A 26,815-nucleotide genomic window follows, 5' to 3' on the forward strand; every position below is an offset into this window, starting at 1 on the left:
AAATGCAAGAATTCATACATGTTAGATCGATCGAGAAAGTTCAGAATTCAAAACCATAAATGAGTAGGATTTAGTGAAAACTTAAACGGCCTCTTAAGTCGTCCTCTTGCATTTCGTTTCAGAACATCAAGCAGTTTTCTTTAAAAAAATGGAGGCACCAAAGCTAATATAAAAAGTCCATGTAAACAACCCTTGATCGGACTAGGGCCACCATGTGAGCTTATGACCTAACAATAAATGTATCATGTATGCACTTTGGTAAAATTCGAACTTAATTCAGAAAACAAAATTGTAAGACAAAAAAACGTTACACAAATTTAAGAGAGGCCAATTTAGATTCGCCCTTATGTTACATGGAAAAATATATACTTATCCTTATGTTAAATAAAATGGTGTGACTAAGTAGACTTTCAAGTTTCAACAACTAATTTTACTTGTAACTAATGTACTCTATGAAATAACTTTCAACTCGACAGTTAGATAAACTAAATTACTACTATTGAATGGTGAAACTATAAAAGTTCAACAACTAATTGTTATTTGTTTTTAAAAGAAATGTCTCATATTTGAAAATTATACCTTAATCTTTAACAGGAAAATTACCCAAAAGGCATAGAATAGAAGAAAAACAAGTGAAGTTAACTTCACTTGTAACTCCATAGGAATATCCTAAAAGTTGTACTCAAGGTGCTGCTAGAACCCCAAGTAGACATTTACATAGACTACTAGGAAATAATGCCCAATGCTATATATACAGCGCTTTAGGATTTCAAAGCAGAGGCAGATGATGCAGAGATACGAAACTTGGAATTTCTTTAGAATCATCTCAGCAGCGAGGCATGGCCAGAGCAAAAGATATAGCACAAATAGGGGCATAAATTACACAGATGTGATACCCAAAATGATGAAATTCCATCAAAGCAGCAAAGCAATTTGTGTTAGACCTGTACGCCTGTATGTATATAAGGTCTCCTTCAAAATCAATTTCTGTCTACAAACTCAGCTGGTAAGTTTAGATCAAAAAAGCCAGCGCCTCCAACACCCTCTTTTCTAGCACGCTTACGCGAAGAACATCCACTCTCGTCTCTACACCCTGATCCAGAAGCCCAATCATGATCTGTAGTTACACCTACGCTTGCAGTATTAATACAATAATCCTTGTCACTCAGAAACATTTCTGATGAGCATCCACAAAGTCAAACTGAAGAAAACATATATAAAAACATTCATAACATAGTATAACAATAAAGTATAAAATAAGAACTAGCAAGTTGGCACCATATTTTCATGTCATAATTTTTTTGCAAGAAGTGAAACCAGTTAAAATAATAATGGCAAATAAAACACATTATAAGCTTCACTAAGAACCATAAGCATAATGAAAGTATGTAATATTCATTCATCTACAAACTTAAAGATTAAGTTTTGAATTTTTTTCTCCTATTAGCACATTAATTTAATGAAAAAATATAATAAAAAAAAACAAGGTTAGAATCAAACACCAAATGATCCCCATAACTGTAATCTCCCGACATATGTATACATATTGATGCAATTATACATGTAATGGAATATTAAGGAGCATACTTAATTTGACAGTTATCTCAAAGTCTATCAAAAATCCAATATAAATAAAAGTACAATAAACACTTACCAGTATTATTGGCTTTATTGTTCCAACAATCTGAGAGTTCTGAAGCCCTCTCTATGCCCTTTGATTTATAGGGAGCTATACTGTGAACACCAAGATGGAGAGAGCCCAATAAATCATTCTCGATGCAATCATACCTGCATTAAGTATTAGAATTGGCATTCATCAAGGTCAAACTGTCAGAGATGTACAAGGACCTTATATAAAGCAGCACTTACATTTTCTGACAAAGTTTGTCAATAATTGTTGAAACATTGATTATTTGCATCCTTAACTCCATCACCTTTGCATCTTGAAAGGTTTCAAAAGGCTCCTCCAAAATTTTAGAGAGTTTTTCAACGTTGCCCTCAAGCTGCTGCTGTTGATCCTCAAATAGGTTCTGTTTTATTTCCCTCTGAGCTTCTGACATTTCATCTTTAAAAAGCTCATCTCCAAACATATAAAATGCAAATGCATATGAATACGAAAGGACACGCCTAGATCTGAAAAGTCTGGAGAGTCCATTATTTACCCAGCTATAATCTCTGAGTGTAGAATCTTTTTCTTCTGAAATAGCAATCTTCCCTTGTATGTTCTCTTTTAGTTTACTTTCAAGCTTGAAGGAGTCTGTATGAGCTTTATATCGGTTATGATAGTGCATATACCTATAAAGATCCCTTTTTGCCCGTTCAGCTGTCTTTTCTTGTTCTTTGTAGCGACCACAGCTATGACCAGCTATACTTGACCAAGTATGATCTCGGCCAGTGGCTCCACCACACAACCAACTGTAAAAAAAAGTGGAAAATTGTTATGGAAAACATAATGTTAGCACAAGAAGTCACAGGTAGCTTAAACTCCTGATCCCTATTACCATATTTAAAATTAAGTGAATCTTTACATCCGAAAAACAGAGAAGAAAAGCTGAATGAAAAATTGAGAATATATAATGCAAGAAGGAGGAATATACTCACCAAAATGCTTGGCCACATATACAGCTAACCAAGTTACAACCACCATTCTTCTCCACCGGTTTGTGGCACTTTGGACAAGGTTTTGTATGAACTGTTATCCAATTAACAGTTTCTGATTCATCTCGACATTTCTTAGTCCAAAGCTCCCACATCAAGCATGAACAGGGGGAGTGTGCTTCTGACAAGCAATTAAAACAAAATTGTTCGCCACATGAACATTCTACCTCACACAAGTTATCATCCTCAGTGCGAACTGCATTCCCACAATGAGGCACGCTTGGACACCATTTAACCCTCTTGTTGTCTTCAATGTAGGATTCAAGAAGAAACCGCTCATATTTCTCCGCCAAATCAGGGTGCTTTTTACTGAGTAGAGTTCTTACGACAGCTTCATCACAAATGGAATTACATTTGTGCGCCATGCATCTAATGCGTTTACTTTGACCCTCATTTATCTTAACAATAAAGTGCTCTGTCCAACCTGTAAAAGCTAATGAATATGTAAAAGGCTTCCAAATGAAGTTTGCATGAATTTCAATAGTTTTGCAAAAGATAACAAAGAAATAAAACTTCTGGCAACACTCAACTTTCTACCAGTTCAACCATTGAATAATGAAATCACAATTAGTAATCAATCTTTGATAATGGGGTATAAAAAGGCTGACATAGACCCTTAATAACTGCATCAACAACAAAAACAATAGAAGCGATGCCATCAACAATGAAAGCTATATAATATTTTTATGGATTTGGTTTCATGTTTGAGTCGGAAAACACACCCCAATGTGGGAATGGAGAAGCGAGATTTTGCCGTGTTGCCTTCAATGTAAATCAACTTTGAATTTAACAGAAATACAAACACACTCTAAGATGACAACCTCATTTTAGAATATGAGAAGACACAAATGCAACTATAGTGGAACCCACTATTATTTCTGTAGGGTTCATTAAATTTTGCTTTTGTGTTTTTCTCTTGCATGACATAACATTGCCATGTAACTATGTAATAATTGACATGAAGGATCAAAATTCATTCTTTAGTCTTCACCTACGAAATCTCAGAAAACCAAAGGTCAAGAATAACAGAATATACAAACACTCACAGGAGTTGCAAAAGCAGTGACCACAGTCCATTCTGGTCGCTTCATCACTAGGAACATCCTCGATGCAGATTTCGCACATCACAGAAGCATGAACCACCGAGTCACGATGTTCATCCACACTAACACCAGCTTCACGAAACAGAAATTCTTTCCCCCTGTCTACATACACTGCAAACAATTTCTCCACATCCCAACGATGATAAATAAGCAGCGTACGCGCATGTTGCTCCCTCACCGAAAGCATCTCCATCACTCTGCGCAAATCATCCCTCTGCATGAATGTGAATAGAAATTTCAGTAAAACCTAAAAACATGTTTTTACCTCAACAAAACACACTACTTTATTTTTTTCCCACATGTTACCTGTGCAGCTAGCAATGACTCCTTAGTTATCACCTGCAAGTACAAAAGTAACAAAACAGTTCAGTAAAACACAGTCAGTGGTAGGATCATCAAACCATGGATTAAAACCCCATAAAAAAACATCAATTGGGAAACTTTCAAAAGGGAATTCCCATCAAATATAGACAATTCAGCACAATACCCACATAAGAATTCAATAAAATATTCAAACTTTGATGTCAAAAACCCCAGAAATTCAACAAAATCAACAATTTTTTATATTCTAAACCCCGTTACAAACACCACGGTACCAATCAATAATCAAAACACAGTGATAAGAATAAGAATCAGAAACGAAAAAAAAGAGGGTGAAACAGAAACCCCAAATGAATGAAAAAGGGGAAATTGGAATCGAAAGCGACCTGACTAGTGGGAGCCTTGGAAGAGAGAAGGCCATAATCTTGGCCGTCATTTTCGAAGGCGTCGTCGTCGTCGTCGTCAAGGGAGTCATCCTGATCGGAGTAACGATACTCCTCATCGGTGCTAGCGTAATCGTCCATTCGAATTCGAAGGGTATGGAATTCGACGAATTAGGGATTCGAGATTGGATCGAATCCGGTGATCGGAGAAAATCGGGTACGGAAATTCCGACGAGAGAGCCGGCAAGGCAAGAGAGAGGGGCGGAGACAAGGTAACCCACACACACAGTAACCTTTGCCTTTGCTTCTTCACTCATCAATCATATCATAGGTGAATTATATATATAATAGAGTAAAAATTATATTTATAATATATTATTTAATTATAATGAGTTGAACAAGTATTTTGGAAAAAAAAGTAGAGATTGCCTAACATGATATTAATTGACTCACATTAATAATAATATTAATTACTATTTAATGACCTATATCAATCATTATATTAATTACTTTTTTCATGTCAAAAAAAATATTAATTACTTTTTTGACTGAATTCTTTATATTAATTACTGATTTTAGAAAAATTAATTATTAATCACAACTTGAGAAAAATATACAAATAACAATAGTAATATAAAAAAAAGTTTAATTTTGATGCACTGACGGTGTAAAGTTTTTTTACACCGTCAACCAATTAGATTTTAAGGATGTGAGAAAATTTCTCTTTTTATTTAATTTCATTAATTGAGTAAAAATTATATATATTTATAATATATTATTTAATTATAATGAGTTGAACAAGTATTTTGGAAAAAAAAAAGTAGAGATTGCCTAACATGATATTAATTGGCTCACATTAATAATAAAATTAATTAGTATTTAATGACCTGTATCAATAATTATTTAATAATAATATTAATTACTTTTTTGACTGAATTCATTATATTAGTTACTGATTTTAGAAAAATTAATTATTAATCACAACTTGAGAAAAATATACAAATAACAATAGTAATATCAAAAAAGTAAAATTTGGATTAATAAAAATAATTATTATTTATTGTTAGCCTTTTATATTATTCATTAAATTTACTAATTACTAATTGTAAATTTTTTCAATTTTTCATATATAAGAATAAATATTATCATTCTTTGAATTTAAACTATTAGTCACAACTTGAGAAAAAAAACTAATAATAATAATAATAAGTAAAAGTAAAATTGACTCACATTAGTAAGTATATTAATTAGTTTTTTTTTGACAAAAAGTATATTAATTAGTTATTAATGACATATACTCTCTTCGTTCCTATTTATCTGTCCGCTTTGAGAAAAATAATTTGTTCATATTTAACAATAGAGCATTAAATGATATTTTTACAACTAATACCCTTGCCAGAATAATAAATGAAGAAAGATAAAATGCAATCTTAAAGGGTAAAAATGAAAAACAAATACTACTTTTATGAAAACCAACAAAATTAATTGTACTCCTTAATATGTGTGTTTCTTCTCTTCCCGGACAGTTAAATAGGAACGGAGGAAGTATCATTTATTATATTAATTACTAATTGTAAAATATTTCAATATCAATTACTCATATTTAAATTATATATTAATATTATTTTAATTATTAATCACAACTTGAGGAAAAAAATTAAATAATAATGATAGGTAAAATTAACATGGCATTTACATTAATAACAATATTTATAACTAATTGTAAAATACAAAAATTTATCATATATTAAAGTTAAGATTAATGAGTTAATGAGTGAAATTACAATAAAAAAAGTGAAGATTAATATTATTTTAATTTTAATTATTGCTCATAAGTTGAACAATTTCTTAAAAATAATAAATTAAAATAATTACTACTTATACATATAAAAAATGTATTAAGTATTAAAGTTAGAATATAAAAAGATATTAAAGATAATTTTAAATAATCTATATATATAGTATAATATAATATAAAAGAATATAATATAATATACTATAACATAATATAATATAATATTTTATTATATTGTAATCAATATGATATGATATATATACTATATAATAAAAATATTATATTATACTATATTATAAAATATTATAATATAGTATATATTATATTATATTATATTATAATATAATACAATATATAATACAATATAATATGTATATATATAAGTGAAATTCACTTCGCACCATCCATGGAGGGATAAGTCTCTGCAGTTATCTTTACCTAACGGACACTGATGTGACACATTTTAGAGGAACCTAAACCAAAGAATCATGAATTTAAAGGGTCTTTAAACTCAATTTTTATCATGTCTTAGGTCCTTCTAAAATCATGGTTCTTTGGTTTATGTCCTCTAAACGACGTAAGGTGATGGTAGAAGCTGAAACCTGAGTATTTTTTTTGCGTTTAGGGGTGAATACCAAAAAAAATATTTAGAAGGGCCTAAATCAAAAGAGCCTAATTTTAGAGGACCAAAAACGTATTTAAGCCCCTAATTTTATTAACGGTTAATTATCAACTTTTTAGTTTCTTATAAACCATCAATTAAGGAAAAGAAAAAGAAATAATATTTTTTATATAAAAAAATAGTGGTAAGATTTTTTTTCTGTCAAAAAAATTAATTAATAATAAAATACAATTTATTATTAAATAATTTAGACAAGGATTGAAGCATAACAAGGGAAAATATTTAGGACCAATGTTGAATAAACTTATACTTACTAAAAAATATTTTGCGCTATTAAAATTGTAACTTATTATAATAAGGAAAAAAATATTTGCCTCTTCTCTAGCGAAAGTGCCTCGACCTCGGGGAAGACCCAAGAAAGTGAAGCGAGGGGGGAGAAAGAAATGGACGATCGAAGAGAGGGACTGTTGCGACTCTGAGTTGGTGGATAGTGTGGAAGATTTTGCCGTCATGGGTAATGAATTGGCGCTTTTGGATCCTGAGGGTAGTGACCCTAAAGACGTTTTGACTAGGGCGAGGTGCGCTTTACTCATGGGGAAAAGCCGAAAAGGTGTGGAATGGTTTATGATTGCTCTGACGAGTGTGTTCTTCAAGGTCTTATGGCTCAAATTAGCTCACGCAGATTGGGATAGGGCATTTTGGAGTCTATCGGAGGTTATCTTTTTTGGAAGGTCGATCATTTCTCTTGGGTTAGCTTTTAGGTTGGGGTTTATATTTTGGGAATTTCCAGTGTACATTCTTGAATGGGGTTTCTTTTTGTGGGGCGTTCTATCTCAGGTCTTTGGGTTGGGGTTGACGTTTCTATTTTAGGTGATTAGCTTTTTGCTATACTAATCACTTTTGTTACTCTGTACTCTTTTGAGCTTTGTTCCCAAAGCTTTTGCTTAATATATATCTTTATGCTTTCGAAAAAAAAAGGAAAAAAATATTTTAATATTTATTTCGTTATTTATTTATTTAAAATATAATAATTTTTATATAATGTTTAAAACTATTGGAAATAAGCTCGTGCAACGCACATATATTATATCTAGTAATATTTATTCCCTCCTTTTTCTTCTTTGCACTCCCATGTAACATTCAATGGATAAGAACAATTTTTAAATTGAAAAATGACATTCAACATTTTTATTTACTATTGGTTTATTTTAAAAATAAGGCTTTGCCTACCACACTAAAAAAGTATAGTTCATAAATTAAGATTTTTCTTGAAAATTAAGTTTTACACATAAGAAACATATTGTAAATAATATATTAATGTTATATTATATAACAAATAAAAACATTGTTCGTGATGAACCAGTATTGCCCTTAAAATAAAAGCAATTTCGAAACAAAGTGAAATTCTAGATTTAGAATTTATTCATCATGATTTAAATTATCTTATGTAATTTATTTGGAACCCTAATTGATAAACTCGAATAGCATTTCTATGTTGTCTAGTGACCAAACAATTGAACATCGGGGCCTTAGTAGGCTGGTAAGTGGTAAGGTACTTTGCCTAGACCATGCTCATGCTCATGCATAGCAACTTAAGAATTAAGACCTCTCATAATATCATATACTTTTTAACAAACTAGAGTTACTATTTTGGTACAACATCAGTATGCCTAAAGCCTCAATAGTTAAGAATAAGATACATTCTTCCTTTGATGTAAGTGGATCAAAATTGCAACAAGCAAATGAAATAAAAATTGACAAAAAAAACTTTATAAAATAAAGTCTAATTGTTCAACTCATCAACATTGATTCGGAAAGCAAAATCTTCACTTTCTAACTCTTCATGAAATAGATTAATGCGTGGTGCTTCGAACCTCTTAAGTTGTATATCCTCATATGATGACCTCTGTCCCTGAAATTTTTTCGTCTATCATAGTTAAAACACAAAAGCAGAAGAGTAAAACTTCAAGCATATGAATCATAATCCTTATCAAATTCTCATGCATTTACTACCCTAAACCAGGACAGAATTTACAACTTGAGAAATACTAAGGTGGTAACCTGACTCCCCATGAAACTTGGGGAAGAGATTGTATCCCCCCCCCCCTCCTCCATGATTAGCAAAGAAAAAAGGGAAAAAAGAACAGTACTGTCACTTCTCATGATGAAATATTGTGATTGTCATGAGAAACAGAAAGTGTCATTTTATAATCATTGCAAAAAAGTAGTTCTCAAATGCATATTTTTCTAGTGAACAGTGGAGTACAATGTCTCTATTTTGATCTTCCAAAGATTATTGCGACATTTTGTACACCAAGTTAGTCCTTAAATTGACATCAAATTGGTCAGAGAAGTACAATAATGATTCTCTTTTAAGAAATTTGAAGAAACAAAAAGTGTGCTCACTCTAGAAATGGTCATGTTCAAGTCTTGGTAGCAGTACCTTAATACAGCAACAACAGACATTTGTTTTCATCATCATAAGAAAAATAAAAAAGTGAAGCCATATGGACTAACCTTCTTCAGAACATAGACAAAATAGTGAAAGGTTTCACCAAAAGAAGTGTACTCAACAGACCAGCTGAAGTCTGCTGCATTGAATATAGGACGCCTGAAATGTGGCTGGCATAAATTTTAAGTATATTAGAATCAGAGGACCGATTAAAATAGACAAAAATAACAATTCATTCTTGAAACCTGGCCAAAAGTTATGGAGATAAATGTGCCATTTGCTTTCAAAACCCTATGAACACCTTTCAATGTGGCCATGACCTTGGATATAGTTTCAGGCTTAGGATTCCATGGGTCACCACTGTCCACGAACAATACATCCTACAAAATCAAAGATAAAATATTCACATTTAACCCTTAAAACTTCAAAAAACTTTCAAATTTTTGGAGTCATAATTATTAGTTTACAATATAAAGCAAAAGTTCCAATACAAGTTAAAGGAAAACCATTTAATTTACCATAGTTCCTTTCTCAATAACCAAATCAAAACACTCATCGTCAAAAGGTAGCTCTAGCATATCAGCTTGCAGCACTTTTATGTCTACTCACAGAAATGAAGAAATGTATAAAAAAATGTAACAATAAAAACTACATAACAAATGACACAAGAGTTACATGACAAAATCAATAGTAATAGTTAATAAAAAATAATTATATAACAATGCAATCAATCATCATGTCTACCAACTACTCCAAGCAAGGATGTGGCAAAACCCCTGCCAAGCAGATAGCACTTATATTTTCTGTTAAGAATCTAAGTATCAGCGATGAAGTTCCATTATCCAACAATGATAATTCTTTTAAGAGAGCACTGAGTTTGTAAGAAAGTGCACAGATGCACATGAGGGACTAAGTGAACCAACATGTCCACCAATAACAATAATTCTTTTAAACCTCCATTCACAACTCATGAGCCAAAATCCCAAAATCTTAAGTTGCTAAACCAACATCCCAAAAGCTCAAGTTAGCCTAAGTTGCTAAACCAAGCTCCTAAAAGCTCAAGTTACTTAGTGAAAGCACATTAATTAATGATTTTATATCTGATACCTCCTACCTCTTCTTTTGGACTAAATCCAATGATTCAAGTAAAATTTACCATTGAAACAATTGTGATTAGCAAGCAACATACAGATTGTAAAAGAAACCAAGCACTGATAATCATATATATACTAATACCCAGGTAATCAATTGATCAGCAAGCTAACCTCTGAGTCCCCGGGAAAGTAACCGTTTCTGCATATTGTCAACTGCAATAGATGAAAGGTCAATACATGTTATGTTGGTTGTTCCATCTTTATACAAGTCTTCAGACATTTGTGAGTTTCCACATCCAAGTTCCAGCACCTGCAACAATGCAAATGAACTTCAACAACATTATAGTTGAACTGTAGCACAAATTCAAACCATTCGTATTGCAGAGTGATTCTTACAGATGAATGGGGTGTGAGATGAGGTTGAATCAGGTGACGGAAATGGGAATAATCTTTGAACCATTCGTATTTCTCCTCCTTCGAGAATCTCTCATCCCTGTGACGAAGGAGCATTCAAATTTTCGAGAAATTGTAGAAAATAAATTAGCAGAGCAAGTTTTGATAATTGATCGGTGATGATTACCAGTACGAAGGATTAAGATACTCCAATGCAGTTGAAGTTGGGTGCCTCTCTTCCATTATTCCGATTCCGATTGACTTCGAATCCCAAGTCACAAACCCTAGCAAGATAAACCCTTCCACACCAGTACCGTCATTATAGTTTAACTAATAATTTCATTTCAGGAATTATTAGTTCCAAAATAAATTAACGATTTCTAAAGAGTTTAATGGATATGCACTCACAGTGTAAAATAGTTTTACACAGTCATCCAATCAAAGCATGTCACATAGGAGAGATAATTACATTTGACTTTAATTTTAATTAAAAGAATAATATATTTTCTGATTTGGCGGAATTCAATTGGATGTCTGTGTAAAACTATTTTACACTGTCAGTGCATATCCATTAAACTCATTTCTAAAATGCCAATAATTATGGTAAAGTATTATTTCTCGCACAATTTTAATTTTATCCCTCCATATATCAATTAAGGGTCAAATTTTATTAAATTGAATTAAAGGCTCAGGTTTAGAATGTTGAATATTGTTGAGAGATGATTCATGTAAAAGCGCACTCTGGTGTTCTAGTCAGCTTAAGATCAAAGGAAAAAAAAAACAACTTAATCTAGAAAAAACAATAAAAAAGAAACATTGATAATATTTAGCTTATAGTATGATCAAACTTGTATATAATGGCATGTGGCTGACCATGATGACTTGTGCTCGACCCGACTTTAGGTCACATGAGCATTTGGGTTGACCGGCCAGAACAACAAATATGAGATAAAGTGAAAAAAATGTACATACTAAAAAAAAATATGACCAAAGTGTGATCAAACTTATATATATGGTGGTTGTCCATCATTTGGTCGACCACGATGTGATTGACCTAATGGCATGTAGTTGACCATGATGACTTGTGGTCGATCACGCTTAGGCCACATGAGCATTTGGGTTGATCGACCATAACAACAAATATGACATGAAGTGGAAAAAAAATTGTACATACCAAAGAAAATATAAAAAGTGAAATTAAACACTCAACACATCTAATCTTTTCTAGATATTCAAATTGTTGGCATGTAAAAATTGACCGTTTCATAATAGCTATAAGGGTAAGCTGAAAAAGATATGTTAGCTGATGTGTGAGTAGCTAGTCATTTACCAAATCTAGATAGAACAACAGAAGAAAAAAGAAAGCTTGGACCTCGACGAGATTAGTGGACAAATATGAAAAGCTAGATTTGATGGCGAAGATATTTTTATATTACACTTAGAATATAGGCTTGAACATGTGGGAATTTGATATGGTTCCTTCCTTAAATGTATGTATAGGAATAGTTTACAAGTTAGGGACCAACCGATATAAGGAAGACCGATCTTCTAGGTTGATTAGGAGTGAGGGGCACTGGCATCCCATGATTTGTAGTAAACTATCTGAGAAGGAAATGTGAGTTAGTGGTCAAAGGCTTGAATAACTATTGTAGTCAGTCAAACTCTCCCTACAATACATAGTTGTTTCAGTTATTTACTAGTTGTTTTTCTCCATTACCTTAGTTACATACAACTACCTTGTCTCTCATCTCTAAATAGCAATAACTATAAAACTTTTGAAATGTCTTAAAAACCTACACTGAGAAACAAAAACTCTTCCTCGAGTAATCAGTTGTTTAGAGAATCATTGCGTTAGTTTCTCAACCGACTCATATGAATATCTCTATACCTAAATTTATTTGAACCAACTCAAAAATATATGGAGCACATCGAGTTTTAATTGTGAGTCCACTAAATATATTTGATGTCCTTTACTCACTATTCTTTATTTTCATATGTTAGAGTGTAGACTATAGAGTTTAGGTGCATGACTAGCTACTATAGTTCATAATTTGGTGACAACATGAGGTGCGGGGGTGATCCTGGTTATGCTTTGTGGAAGCAATTACCCCTCACCAACATTCAACTTGTTCTTGATAATAAATGTAAATATGTAATACATGTAGATTTTTTTTTTAAATGTCGCTCAATTTTTTTTGAATTTAATGGATATGCACTATCAGTGTAAAACAGTTTTACACTGACAACCAATCACAGCATGTCACGCGGGTGGAATAATAATTTTAACATTAAATTTTAATTCAAACAAGAATATATTTATTGATGTGGCGAAATGCAATTGAATTACTGTGTAAATAAAGCTTACACTGACGGTGCACACACATTAAATTCATTTTTTTTACTCGCCGAATAAAGCATTTTGTTGGCATTTGCATCATATGCTTGTCACCTAAATCTTCTATTTTTTCCGTACATAGAAAAAGGAAAAACTAAAAGAAAAAAGTCAAAAAAAACTACAACGCTAACAAATCTTAACTAAGATGAGATCAAGCTGGGGAGGAGAATCCTCCAACCGAAGGAGGGAGCACCGGCGAGCTACACCCATATTCTTCAATTTAATCGTCCTAATAAATTATCTCGTGTGAGTTTATTTTCTATTATAAATTTCTTTGATTTCATATTATCTGTTTATTTTGTCTCTAATGTGCATTATCGTTCTCCTCCCCCCACCCACCTTGTTTGGTTTCTTATTCATATTTTTCTATGAAATTAATTTCTATGTACTGACAGTGTAAATAAGTTTTACACAATCATTTAATCACAACCATCCATTTTGCTAGTTCATAATTAATTTTGAATTTAATAATATTTAAAATAGAAAATAGAAGGTTGTGATTGAATGATTGTGTAAAACTTTTTATACTGTATAGAAATTAATCTCTTTTTCTATTGCGTTACAAATTTTTATTTCATATTTTAGAATTATTTAGAATAATATTAAATATTAAATAAATATTAATAATACAACTAGCCTGCTTTTTTTTTCCAATCACGTCTAGCTATCTCATTTTTTTTTATTGCACTGCAATTGGATTTCCCCATGAGGGTTGAGGCATTGTGGACTTAAATAAAATGGAAAAAAACATTGCAAGTTTATAAAAGACCAATTTTATATTTTTTTAAAACCAGATTATTCTCAACTGAGACAATTTTGTTTGAGTCGGATATGACTTCTAGAGACAACAACGCTCTACTTACCAAGTATTTAACGCAACTGCATTCACATGAACTTGAACCTGAGCCTTCTGCTTAAACTAGACAAATTTAATTTTGATAATATTGTTTTAATTAGTTTATGTAACTTTTAACAATTTAATTTGTACTATATGTGATTTTGATCTTTTTACCAAATTAAATTCCCATACCTAATTTTAAATGTATAGGAATTTGATTAGGTAAATAAAAGATCAAAATAATGTATAGTATAAACTAAATTATTAAAAGTGAAATTAAACTAATTAAAATAATTATCAAATATTAATTAGTCTAGTTTAAGCAGATGGCTCAGGTTCAGAGTCCATGTGAATGCACTATGTTAAATATTTAATAGGTAGAGTTTTGCTGCCTATAGAGGTTCTACCTGACTCAAATAAAATTGTCCTGTTGGAGAATACATCTAGTTTAAACAAAATAAAAAGATAAATTAGTCTTCAATAAAGTTCTAATATTTTCCCATTTTATTTAAGCCCACAATGCCAGAAATTCAATTGCAGTGCAATCATTTTTTTTAGAAAGCTGAACGCAATGGGAAAAAGGCGAGTTAGTTGTGTTATTACTACTTATTTATTATTGAATATTATTATGAAATAATTCCAAAACAAGAAAAAATTGTAACACAATAGAAAAATATGAATAAAAGAAACCAAACGCAATGGGAAAAAAGAGCGGAGAAAGATGAAGCACATTTAAGAGACAAAATGAACGATAGAAGAAAATTAAAGAAATTTGTAATTAAAAACCGAATAAAACTTATATCAAGTTCCTTACCTCCATTTCATCAAGTTTATGTGTAATTTTTTAAATTTTGACAATAAATTCTTAATAAATGACATGTATTTTTATAAATAGTTACACATGTGTCATGACATGATTGGTAAACTTTTTTTGAACTTATGATTGGTAAACTTAATGAAATGGATTTAAGGAACTTGATCTAAGTTTCTTCCTTAAAAAAAACTCACAGGAATGTGATGATTTATTAGGACGATTAGAGAGAAGAATATAGGTGTAATGAACATATGATGACAAATTGCCAATACCAAATGAATTATGTATTCAGTGGGTAAAATTTGAGTGTCATTTAAAATAATATTATCAAAAACTAGATTGTTGCTTATTAAAAAAATCAAAAACTAATTTCAACATGTATTATACTATTATGAAGAAATTAAAGGTTAGTGGCGAAAGTTGCCCCGTCAAAGCATAATTAACTTGGATCTATCCGTGCAAAAGATGAAAATAAAGAATGGAATGGACACAGATGAAGAGAATGGAGATAATCGTTACAAAAATGAGTAACACACTGGCATATGAGCTAGATAAACCAGAGTACCCAAAGATGTTACCCAATCAACAAAACAATGTTTTATGGTTTTGCCTTTGTCTCTTTAGATTTAGTCCAGAGAAGAATGAAAGATGAGAGATGGATTGAAGAGATGTGAGAGAATAGAGAACAACACATAGATGAGAGACGGAGTGAAAACAATACGAGAATGAACTATGATATTAGGATTTTGAGTATAGGTTATATAGGAGAGGGTATGAGAGAGAAATGGCTTAGAAGGAGGTTGCGGCTGCGGCGCTAGGGTTTTGAAATTGTAACCCTAACCTCCTTCTAACTTGTGTCGGGTCGGGTCTTAATAGGTTACAAAATTATCCGAACTCCACTGCTAGCACCCATTCCTCACTCATTTTCACTTGTATCACTTGATAACTCAAATTAACCTGCCTGTTTGGAAAAAAAATTACCGTCAATTCAGGATTCGATTGGGTGATGTTTTATTACTCTTAACCTAGTATATATGAGTTGTTTGCACAATTTAATTTTTTTGGCCCATCATGCCTAATACCAACTTTTTGGGCTATGGAAAACCACACTGATTTTTTATTGATACAAATGATTCGTGGATCACCAAGTTTTAGAATACACCCGACACATGTAATTTGCGTTAGTTTTTTACTCTCATAAACTACAAAATTTATCAAAAAAATTGAACTCTCAAATTTGCAGATGTCAGAAATCGCCACAAATTACAAGTGTCGATTGAGTGCTACGTATGGAGAAGGATTGATGAAGAAAGTCTTGTTGTGAGAAAAACATATTCACTTAGTGTGATCTCAAAGCCTCAATGGAACTAGTTTGATGATTATGAGCTGTGAGAATTGAGATTGTTTGTGGTACACGAATCAATGATGTTTTTGAAAGCAAGAAAACAATAAAAATAGATCAATAAACGGAACATGAAAAGTGATAACTTTTCCTTATTAGATTTCAACATGGTAAAAGTAAATTACAAAAAGGAGCAAAAAAGTGCCCGTTGAGTTTCATGAGAAGGTCATCAAGAAATAAATGACATGGTTGAAATTTCCATGAGGTTTTTTGCAAGTAGTTCCTAAGATTTTCTGAAGGATGGCGTTGGTGATGTTGGAGGCTTCAAGTCCTCATACCTGCATGTTTCATTTCCATGAGATCAGAATGTAAATACTTCCTCCAAAAATAACATAAAACAAATGTAGATTAAACTAGCCATGTATTAACAATTGAGCACACACGAGCTGACGAGCAGGATAGAGGGACCAAAATCACACATAGTCTGAACTATAAGGATTAAAAGTGCAATTAAGCCTAGTAAAGTCATGCTTCAGAGATCTCCATATTTGGGAGGGAAACTTGCCTAGCAAAAATAAAAATGTTAGGCCAGGGAAGGGAAAGCTGGGAAGACATGTTTCTAATGGGATGAGTCAAATGACTCACAAAAGTGAGGTTGACACTAAGTTTCTTGATCCAGGTTGGCTAAATTTCTCAAGAAACACTTATAATGACAATGAGTCTTTTAAACAATAGCTTCTCATAAAAGTTCCCTCATCTCATCTATCTTCTCCATAAACACCTATAAACTTATAAGCTTACTTAAGAATCAAATACTTACAACAATTGAAAAGTTCCTATAAGTTAGAGCCTAGAAGCTAGTCCAAACTGGACCCTTGACTTAGCCTTGATGCATCTAGTGTACTCATCTTCTTACTTATATAATCCTAAGTTAGTCCATTCATTACTAAATATAAGACTTTGTCACTTACTAGAATTATTCATCATGCCCTACGCAGGGCCGGCCCAACACTAAATATGGTCTAAAGCAAATTTTAAAGTGAGGCCTTATTACCTAAATGAAGACTATAATAAACTTTAATTTTAGAGGCCTTTTTTATTTAGTAAAAAAATATTTAGAAGCCTTTTTTACTTAGTAAAAAAAATAAATTTTTGGAGGCCTAAAGCCCTTGCTTGGGTGACTTTACCCTTGGGCCGGCCCTAGCCCTACGTTAAGGAATGAAGTGTCTTTTGGAGAAGAAATAAGAATTTAAAGAAGTGGAAGTGGAGCTGGACTCTAAGGAAGCTTTTGAGCTCATCACAATTCACTGCCCTCGACAACACCCCTGCAGTTTTCTGATCCAAGAGATTTTCAATCTCTCTTCCTTAAACTGGAATATTTCCTTCAACCTCATCCTTCGTGAGGCGAACTTTTGTGCTGATGCCCTGGCAAAATTTGGTCACAACTCCCAGGACTTTTATTTTGATAGTGGGAATATTCCCCATTTCCTTGTCTGTAAGTTGACTTATGATGTAATGGGGACTTCGGTCCCCAGACTTGCTTAGCTTTGGGTGTATGCCCCGAACATAATCAAAAAAAAAAAAAAAGAATTTAAGACTAGTTTGAAGCAGCTCACATTGTATAAGGTGAAAGTGGTCTTGACTTTGGTTCTGGGGCATGTTCCTCATCCTTTGATTCATCTGCTATTGAAAGCTGGGCTGGTCCATTGCTTGATGCTGCATCCATCTCAGGCACCACATCCACAGCAGATTTGGAGGTTGATGTATTGGGTGCATTAGGAGACGGTGAAGTGGGAGGCTTGAAGTCAGAATATCTGCAGAATATATCATGGCGTTAGAGAAAAACAAATTAAAACAAGAAAATCAAACTGAGATCTTACAAGCCTTTCAGTAACTAAGGCTAGATGCTAATCACTAATGGATGGGCACAAGTTCCCAATGTTACTACTACTAAGGGTGAAACAGACAAATTAAGCGCTTATAGCAATTAATGCCTATCACTTAAGCGCTTTTTTATAAGCTTGTTCGTGAAATAAGTTCAAAATAGTTTATAGATAGGTATGAACGCTTATTCATAAGCTAATCTAAGCCGTTTAAGAAAGTAAGCTCAAAATAGCTTTTAGATAGGTCATAAAATATTATCATAAGCTTAGCCAAGCACTTGCACAAGCCTTTGATAACAAGAACAAAACTAGACTTACACAGGATAGGGAGAATTAGAAGAATTTGAATCTTGGGAAGGATTCTTTTCATCAACATTGCCCACTGTAGATTCCACTGTTGTTGAGGCAGCAACATTGTCCCCTGTAGATTCCACTTCGGTTGGGGCAGCAACATTGCTCCCTGTAGATTCCACTTCTGTTGAAGCAGCAACATTGTCCCCTGTAGATTCCACTTCAGTTGAGGCAGCAACATTGTCCCCTGTAGATTCCACTTCGGTTGGGGCAGCAACATTGCTCCCTGTAGATTCCACTTCTGTTGAAGCAGAAACATTGTCCCCTGTAGATTCCACTTCTGTTGAGGCAGCAACATTGTCCCCTGTCGATTCCACTTCTGTTGAGGCAGCAAGAGGTTTATCACTGGAGCTACTTGGTGTTGGGCTTGGGGAGGTGGGAGGCTTCAAATCCTCATAGCTGCCAAAGTAAAAGAGGTTTAGGTAAGAAAGATGGTAATGTGTATTAAAACATGACCACAAAAAATAAGAGAAACTTACGCTGCATAAGGAGAAAGGGACTTCTTCACTTCTGAGATGGATGTTGTCTGAGAAATACCATCTAATACCGGCTCGGTACTTGGAGTATCAGGAGCAATAGGTGTTGCCACTGTTTCATTGATCTCTCCTATTTTCCCACCACTAGGCTTAGATGGAGAAGGAGATGAAGGTGGCTTCAAATTAGCATAACTGAAAAAACATATCAAATTAGTTATTAGGACTCCACAGTCATTTCTAAAACTCCATTGTGTGCTAGTCCTTATAACTTCCCATAGCAAAGTTAATCAGAAAGAGTAATAGATTTCACTAAATGATATTTAACATCTATTGTCTACTCTAGGCAACATTATTAATTTGGCTTACGCAGTATAAGGAGAAAGTGGCTGTTTTGCCACTGGTTTAGGTTGTGTGGTTTCTTCCTGAGTGACAATGCTAGGTTCCGCTGCTACAACATTAGCAGAAGGTTCTGGCTCATTGACAGCTGCAATATCTGGTTTCTGTACCATCCCAATAAACAATTAATTAATTCCTAGCATTGTTAGTAATTGAAAGGTAAAATCAGTTTCTTCTTTTGTGTGTAATGCAATCAGATGCTAATTGCAAAACATGAAGTCGAACTGATAATTCTGAGGAATTCAACTCTACGTTTCAACTATCTCTCTTTCTCAAGACTAAAACCGACAAGTTTTGAGTATACCTTAAAATGTACTACATAAGGAAGTACCTTGGGTGAATATACGTAAGGGCGTTGAGAAGGTATCTTTGGAAGAAGTTTCTCCAGGGGAGTCAGAGGTGCAGTTGTCTCTGCAATTACCTCCACTATTTTACAATACGAAAGATCACGATTCTTGGCCATGACTGCCATAAGTTCAGCAATCTGCAATGAATAAGAATAAATTACTTTTGCTCTTGGCTAGCTACCACTCACTAAGTTGAAAATCTACATTGAGTCCACAATTTTAGATTGAAAAAAAGACAGAAATCATAGGAAAGTAAGATATTTAGCACCACACAACAGATTAATCACACCACACCAGCACATATATTCTGATTAATAAGATGCAACAATCAACTTCTAAATGAATAGCTACACAGATGGACATGTTATAAGATGAATACCTGAAGGTTTGACACTTGACCCCCAAATAAAGTATCTTCTCTTGACAGGGTTATATTATGAGTTTCCTTGTAAGCATCAGTAGGCCTCTCCATGCCTCCAGGTCTCACTATCTGAAGTTATAAAATAATTAGATAGTTAGGAGTTAGGACCCTGTACTGGAGAGTAATTATTATCTCTATATGACTTAGAATTTGTTTGGATGCGGATCAAAGACAACTTATTGGAGTTTATTCAGTGTTTTTTCTATTAAGTAAGCTTTAATAAGTGTTCTTTACTCTGTATCCAAATGGGATCTTACTGTGTATGGAAGTCCACTAGCTAGCAATGCTTCTTCTGCCTTCCTTTTCCAAATCAGGACTCCCCAAAACAAACTTTAAGCAGAAGTAAGCAATCAGTTGAACTTCATTTTGATGTCAATATGAAAATATAACTACTGCTCAAATAGGAACTACAAATATGCAAATAGTTGGGTACAGCTAGTGTATGAGAGTGCTTTCATACTCACTTGAGAATAGCTGCAGGAAAGCCAACTTTGTTTGTTCCCAATGAAGTAACCAATATGAAGTGATTTACCTTGGCAACAGTTGCTGCATGATTGAAAGAACAAATATTTTGTTTTCAGCATTAAGGACAACAAAAATTAATGACTATTCAAGACAAAAAAATATAAACATAAATGATAAATATTTTGCAACTTGGGACTGGCTGAATCAGTATGATTATTGAAATTCCAAGGAAAACGTCCGTGTCTGTTTTAGTATTTCAAGATTAGGACTTAACCAAATTTTAGAAAAAAAAATAATGAAAACTTCAATTTTAAGACAAATAAAGCACTAAAACACAACAATATCTAAAAGCTCTTTAATTACCTGCATCAATCAGGTTTTTGGTGGCCTGATAATCTATTCTAAAGGGTCCAGTGATGTCGAAAACTTCCTTTTCACTGGCACCGATGCTGCATATCACTGTTGATGCATTCCCTAATGCTGGTCCAATTTGACCTGGCTTCTCCAAATCACATTCCACAATTTCAAGCTTCTCTACAGCTGGGCTAAAAACCAAAAACATTCTGTTATTCAATACAGCAGTAAATTTGTCATTGGAAACTGAGAGACGATGATTTCAAACCCCTCTTGTCTTACCTTGACTGCCTCCACTTGTAGCATCAAGCTTCAACCGTTCAACACTCTGCACATATTCATATCATTAATGCATATGCATTTTACAGAAGCTATTAAAGGGCATGTTTGGATTAACTTATTTTTCCTCAAAATCAATTCTGGCACCTCACATAAACTTCTCCCCAAAATTGATTTTAGCGAATCAATTGTAAAATGATTTCTAATCATAGCATGAGTCATTTTATAACATAGTTAATTACTACAACCAAAGAATAACCTTCTACCTGAACTAATGCACCGGCTCTCTGAGCACTCCTCACTCCAGCTCTGACTCTAAAACCAAGCTTTATAAGCTCCCTGGAGGAAACTATCAATTCTCAGCCAGCATTTTGCAAAATAATTACTTATCTTAAGAAGCGAAGTGCAGATTAACAAATCTACCTCACTGTTCTTGAACCAACTTTTCCAGTAGCACCAGCAACAAAGACTAAGTCATCATCCTTGGCATCTGTTTTCTCAGGGATCCCCTCAGCTTTACCCGCACTACATTTTGTTGAACCTTGTAAATGAACAAGCATGTTAAACAATCATAGAAATCAATCACACACCAAAGAAACATATATATTACAGAATGCAGGAGAAAATTTTATATATTATCACCTGAAGCTTGAGCTCTGGTGCTAAGCATTTTGTGCTTTGCGAAGGAGGGGAAAGACATGAAATGCAAGTGCCTGGAAAGGTTGACATGGCTTGAAGTTTTGTGTGTAGCCCCTCTACGTGTCAAAGAGGAGGGAATGGTGGTTGCGGTGAGTGAGAAAGCCTCCATTGGCATAGCTTGAAGGAATGAGAAATAGAATGAAGCTGTGAATACTAATAGTTTTGATCATATCATGATTATTGTTGTATTATCCATTAGTGTGTACTCTTCTCCCATTGGCAGCAGAGTCATCCATCCTCCTATGTGTGGATATGAATATGATGGCCCTACCCCACACTAGTGATTCCTTGGGGTCTTCACTTTTCTTTATAACCAATGTATGTATAGCCATGTGAGAGTAATCCTTATGACATGGAAATCATGTTAAGAGTTTATGTTTTTTTCAATGAATCATTTTTCATATATGGATTAAGGATTGAAACTCGATTAAATATAATAGACTCAATTATTTATCAATTATGTTGTGATTAATTTGTTGGAGGTCTTCAAGTATATTCGCCATGGCGAGATTCTTATTTTTTGAAAGATCTTTATAAATTCAATCAATTTTATCATTGTTGACATTATTCTCATCAAATCCCGTCAATAAAAATATACACCCTCCGATTACTATTATCATAAAAAGAAACAAGTTTTTAAATTCGTTCAATAAATGATGTATCTAGTCTATAATAATGACTAGATACATTATTTATTCAATTAATTTAAAATGTTATTTTTTTGCTTATAATAGTGACCGGAGGCTGTAAGTTTTAATAAAAAAAATCTCAATTTCTAAATCTTTAAACTATAATTTCATATCCTTCAAAACCTAACAAATTTTACATCAATTTTTTTATTTTTAGCTAACTGCACGATTATTATTTTTCAAAAGCACAAATTGTATTGATATAAATGAAAAAAGATAAACACCATATATATACACCATCTTCAAAGGGATAAAAAAACCAACTACTCATCTAACATATTAACCACATCCTAATATCTTGCTTCAACTCAAGATTATGACATAGTTTCTACTGCTCTATTCTTTATTCTTGATCTGGTTATTTGTTCAAAATTGCAGTTTTTATGTTTGCTTTACTTCTTTTACCGTAAAAATATTTCAAGGTTGTTTTATAAAAAAAACAAATTGGAGGGAGTTCAGGAAATCTTTTAATAAGAATTACTCAAATATATAAAAAAATCCATAACCATAATTACATTTCTCTCAATTTAAAAAAAAAAACATTTCTCTACAAATTTATAAATATTATATCTTATGAGATAAATGCATATGACATGGTTTTCAATTGGACATACTTCAGGTTAAAGCTATGATACAATCGGTCAATGCTGTAGCTCAATAAAAAAACTCAAACACCCATCTTTTGAATATTTTTTAATTTTTAATATGACACATTATTTCTCCAAATTATTTTTTCTTATCTTACGTGTCACACTGTAATTGGACAACATGCATGAAAATGTCTTAGTTTCCTTTTCATCAGTTTGATTGTCTTAAAAAAATTAATTTGACTCCCCAATTTTCACGTTGAACAGAAATAAATGCTAACACACACATTTACACATTCAAACATTGAATCAATTAATTAATCAAAGTAAAACAAAGTTGGCTCCCAAATCACATGAACCATTCTTCGTCCTCATCATCTTAACAAACCGCCAAATTTGTCAATCCCAGAATCACTCACCTTACCAGAAAAAATCAAAAAAGAATCAACAAGTTACCATATAACATAATACTATATAATATGTAAAACTAAAACAATTTTAATCCCAGAATGTTAAAAAAATAAATAAATATTATCATAATTTTTTTGACTATTTTAATAATACCAATGTTCTTATTACACAATCCATGAAAACAAAGAGAGACACAGAGACAGAGAGAAGGTGATTGTGTTGACTTGCTGTGACATTGTCTTCTCCGATGGCTTTCTGCACCAACATTCTCCGTCTTCCTACTGCTCGAAACGACATCGTTTTGCCGGAAAGTGTTACCAGAACACCGTGCCGGAAACTGTTCTCCGTCGTGCGATGCTCCTCCGCCGATCCCGATTTTGATGCCAAGGTGTTCCGGAAGAATCTCACCAGGAGTGCCAATTATAATCGCAAAGGGTTTGGTCACAAGGAGGAGACTCTCAAGCTCATGAATCGCGAGTACACTAGTATGTTGTTTTCTTCTTTGCTTTTCACACCCCACTTCAGTTTTTCATTGGAATTCGATTCAGTTTTGCTGATTTTTATCTGGGCACGTGTTTGATTTTGGTTTCCATCATCAATTTTTTGTTTACTGTGGAAAAGCCTGTTGCTTTTTATCTGGGCATGTGTTCAATTTTCTGGTTAATTTCTTGTTATTGAGTTGAGTTGTAGTGAAATTGAGCTCATAATTAGTGTTATCCTTATGGTTTGATTGAGATTTTCCTTTAGATTTGATGTGAGGTGTTGTTGTGGTCTCTGTGTAATTTGTAGTGATTTTGTGTGTGCCCTGTTTTGTTGATTTCAGGTGACATTATTAAGACTTTGAAGGAAAATGGGTATGAGTATACATGGGGTAATGTCACTGTGATGCTGGCTGAAGCATATGGCTTCTGTTGGGGAGTTGAGAGGGCTGTTCAGATTGCTTATGAGGCGAGAAAACAGTTTCCTGATGAGAAGATATGGCTTACCAATGAAATCATCCACAACCCAACTGTTAATAAGGTAAACACATTTCCTATCACAATCAATTATTCAATTATGTCGAATTATTCGAAGCGGTACTTTGAAGTTGTGCTATACAGCATATGAGGTTAGTTAAGGTGGTTTCATTTGATGAACTTGATCATTGCATTGTTTCTTGCTGATGCCATCTTTTAACATGGTACATAATGTTGATTGGTGAACTTGATAAATTATTGATGCAGCGGCTCGAGGATATGCAAGTGCAGAATATTCCTTTGGAGGATGGGAAAAAACAATTTGATGTTGTCAACAAGGGTGACGTGGTCATGTTTCCTGCTTTTGGAGCAGGAGTGGATGAGATGTTGACATTGAGCGAGAAAAATGTTCAAATCGTTGATACTACTTGCCCCTGGGTTTCAAAGGTACTTATATGTAGAGATGGTTTTTCTGTTGTGCTGATAAGCATCAGTTGAATTCATATATCAACTTGCATCTACAGATATTGAGATTATTTCTTCAATAAATAATTTTAAGGTATGGAACACTGTTGAGAAGCACAAGAAAGGAGATTATACCTCGATTATTCATGGTAAATATGCCCATGAGGAAACCATAGCAACTGCATCTTTTGCTGCAAAGTATATTATTGTGAAGAATATGGCAGAGGTTTGTCCTAATTTGCTGCTAATAATCAATTGTCTGATGTATGCCTTAACTTGAAGAAATTTATGGTATTTTTTCATAACCGATACCTTTATCCAGGCTGAATATGTTTGCGACTATATTCTTGGCGGTGAACTAAATGGATCCAGTTCAACCAAAGAAGCATTACTAGAGGTATGACTTTTGTCATGTGATTAATCTTGCATTCAAAACCCTCTGGTCTTCATTGTCATGAACTTGGAATTTTTTTCTGCAGAAATTTAAGTTTGCAGTTTCTAAAGGCTTTGATCCAGACACTGACCTGGTAAAACTAGGCATTGCAAATCAGACAACAATGCTCAAGGGAGAGACTGAAGATATAGGTTAGTTTTGTTTAATTTTGTGAATTGGGGGGGGGGGGGGGGATGGGACTCTCACGTTATCTCTTTATAGATTTTTAGTTCTTGTGATATTTATTTTTTTATTGTTTCTCAGGTAAACTGGTGGAAAGGACGATGATGCGCAAATTTGGTGTGGAAAACGTCAATGAGCACTTTATAAGCTTCAACACAATTTGTGATGCTACTCAGGTAGTTTCACTTTTCCACTCTAGTCTTTGATGTTCTTGCCTATTTTTTATGAGTTAAATTGTGATTGCAGCTTTTTTTAAGCCAGTTATAAGTTAGCACCATCCATAACATACTCATGACATGTAACTGGCCATTATATGTGCATTCTAACCAACAGCTAAATTGAATTTTCTTTCAGGAGAGACAAGATGCTATGTACAAGCTGGTTGAGAGAGATATGGATCTTATGTTAGTAGTTGGTGGCTGGAACTCGAGCAACACATCGCACCTGCAAGAGATAGCTGAGGAACGCAGAATTCCTTCTTACTGGATTGACACTGAGCAGAGAATTGGTCCAGGAAACAGAATAGCATACAAGTTAATGGTGAGTAAGAATGAATGAAGAGATTTATACCTTATCAACTGTTAGCTCTTTTTGACCTTCATCATTCATAGTAATCTTTATCTTTTTGTTTTTCAGCATGGTGAGCTGGTGGAGAAAGAAAACTTTCTGCCACAGGGTCCAATAACTATTGGTATAACATCTGGTGCATCAACACCAGACAAGGTAATTTCCCTTGCCTTGCTTGTGAAATGATGAAACTTGTAGCCTTTATTTCATTCTTATTCGTTTTTGTGATTTTCTCCAATATATCTCTGCTTCTTGTAATGAATGTAGTTTTAGCTCCTGGTGCATATGACATGTATCGTATTTAATAATGCACCATCCTTTCAGTTTTATCTAATAGTATCCAGTTCAATTCTTTTGATACTAATTTGCATAGTTGGATCTCAAACAGGTTGTTGAAGACGTGCTTATCAAGGTGTTTGACTTGAAACGGGAAGAAGCATTGCAGCTCGCTTAAAGTAGGTCTGAGCATACATACTTGTTAATGTAAAATGATACTCAGGACTTGAACTGAAGGACTTATTACAGTTCAAATTGTAGAATTTATTAAATGACAAAGCATAATGTTGAATAAAGTTATTATAATTTTTTTGCTACTAGGAGATGAAAGTATATTTACTATTTAGTCATAGCATTGTCGCTCGAA

At 33.3% G+C, this 26,815-nt stretch overlaps 4 protein-coding genes across 8 annotated transcripts; 1 reads left to right on the plus strand and 3 right to left on the minus strand.

Annotated features, from left to right (window-relative positions):
- Positions 1-519: 519 nt before the first annotated feature.
- LOC130747437 (probable E3 ubiquitin-protein ligase ARI1) lies at positions 520-4,783 on the minus strand. Of its 5 annotated transcripts, none has more exons than XM_057600377.1 (7): positions 4,469-4,783; positions 4,068-4,100; positions 3,705-3,975; positions 2,602-3,082; positions 1,870-2,415; positions 1,655-1,788; positions 520-1,129 (listed from the first exon to the last, which is right to left on the minus strand). In XM_057600377.1, the coding sequence occupies exons 1-7, from the start codon at positions 4,604-4,606 to the stop codon at positions 981-983; spliced, it is 1,752 nt and encodes a 583-aa protein (XP_057456360.1). In that variant the 5' UTR covers positions 4,607-4,783; the 3' UTR covers positions 520-980. The 5 variants fall into 5 exon arrangements, with proteins under 5 accessions (XP_057456360.1, XP_057456362.1, XP_057456361.1 ...); XM_057600379.1 differs by having other exon boundaries at positions 520-1,093; positions 2,602-3,091; XM_057600378.1 differs by having other exon boundaries at positions 520-1,117; positions 2,602-3,091.
- Positions 4,784-8,476: 3,693 nt separating this feature from the next.
- Positions 8,477-11,156, minus strand: LOC130743031 (uncharacterized). The gene is made up of 7 exons (XM_057595136.1): positions 11,009-11,156; positions 10,825-10,921; positions 10,600-10,738; positions 9,853-9,935; positions 9,580-9,714; positions 9,400-9,504; positions 8,477-8,794 (listed from the first exon to the last, which is right to left on the minus strand). The coding sequence occupies exons 1-7, from the start codon at positions 11,062-11,064 to the stop codon at positions 8,666-8,668; spliced, it is 744 nt and encodes a 247-aa protein (XP_057451119.1). The 5' UTR covers positions 11,065-11,156; the 3' UTR covers positions 8,477-8,665.
- Positions 11,157-16,337: 5,181 nt separating this feature from the next.
- LOC130747438 (protein TIC 62, chloroplastic) lies at positions 16,338-22,089 on the minus strand. Its single transcript, XM_057600381.1, has 14 exons — positions 21,825-22,089; positions 21,606-21,723; positions 21,449-21,521; positions 21,186-21,231; positions 20,913-21,089; positions 20,549-20,630; positions 20,342-20,414; positions 20,043-20,153; positions 19,648-19,800; positions 19,287-19,420; positions 18,924-19,112; positions 18,412-18,843; positions 17,827-18,024; positions 16,338-16,548 (listed from the first exon to the last, which is right to left on the minus strand). Exons 1-14 carry the CDS (start codon positions 21,994-21,996, stop codon positions 16,494-16,496), a joined length of 2,013 nt encoding a protein of 670 aa, XP_057456364.1. The 5' UTR covers positions 21,997-22,089; the 3' UTR covers positions 16,338-16,493.
- Positions 22,090-23,733: 1,644 nt separating this feature from the next.
- Positions 23,734-26,765, plus strand: LOC130747439 (4-hydroxy-3-methylbut-2-enyl diphosphate reductase, chloroplastic). The gene is made up of 10 exons (XM_057600382.1): positions 23,734-24,053; positions 24,392-24,588; positions 24,792-24,971; positions 25,084-25,215; positions 25,312-25,386; positions 25,469-25,574; positions 25,687-25,781; positions 25,960-26,145; positions 26,242-26,328; positions 26,561-26,765. The coding sequence occupies exons 1-10, from the start codon at positions 23,816-23,818 to the stop codon at positions 26,624-26,626; spliced, it is 1,362 nt and encodes a 453-aa protein (XP_057456365.1). The 5' UTR covers positions 23,734-23,815; the 3' UTR covers positions 26,627-26,765.
- The last annotated feature ends 50 nt before the right edge of the window (positions 26,766-26,815 follow it).

The sequence above is a fragment of the Lotus japonicus genome, chromosome 3 (assembly GCF_012489685.1).
Source record: "Lotus japonicus ecotype B-129 chromosome 3, LjGifu_v1.2".
NCBI lineage: Eukaryota > Viridiplantae > Streptophyta > Magnoliopsida > Fabales > Fabaceae > Lotus > Lotus japonicus.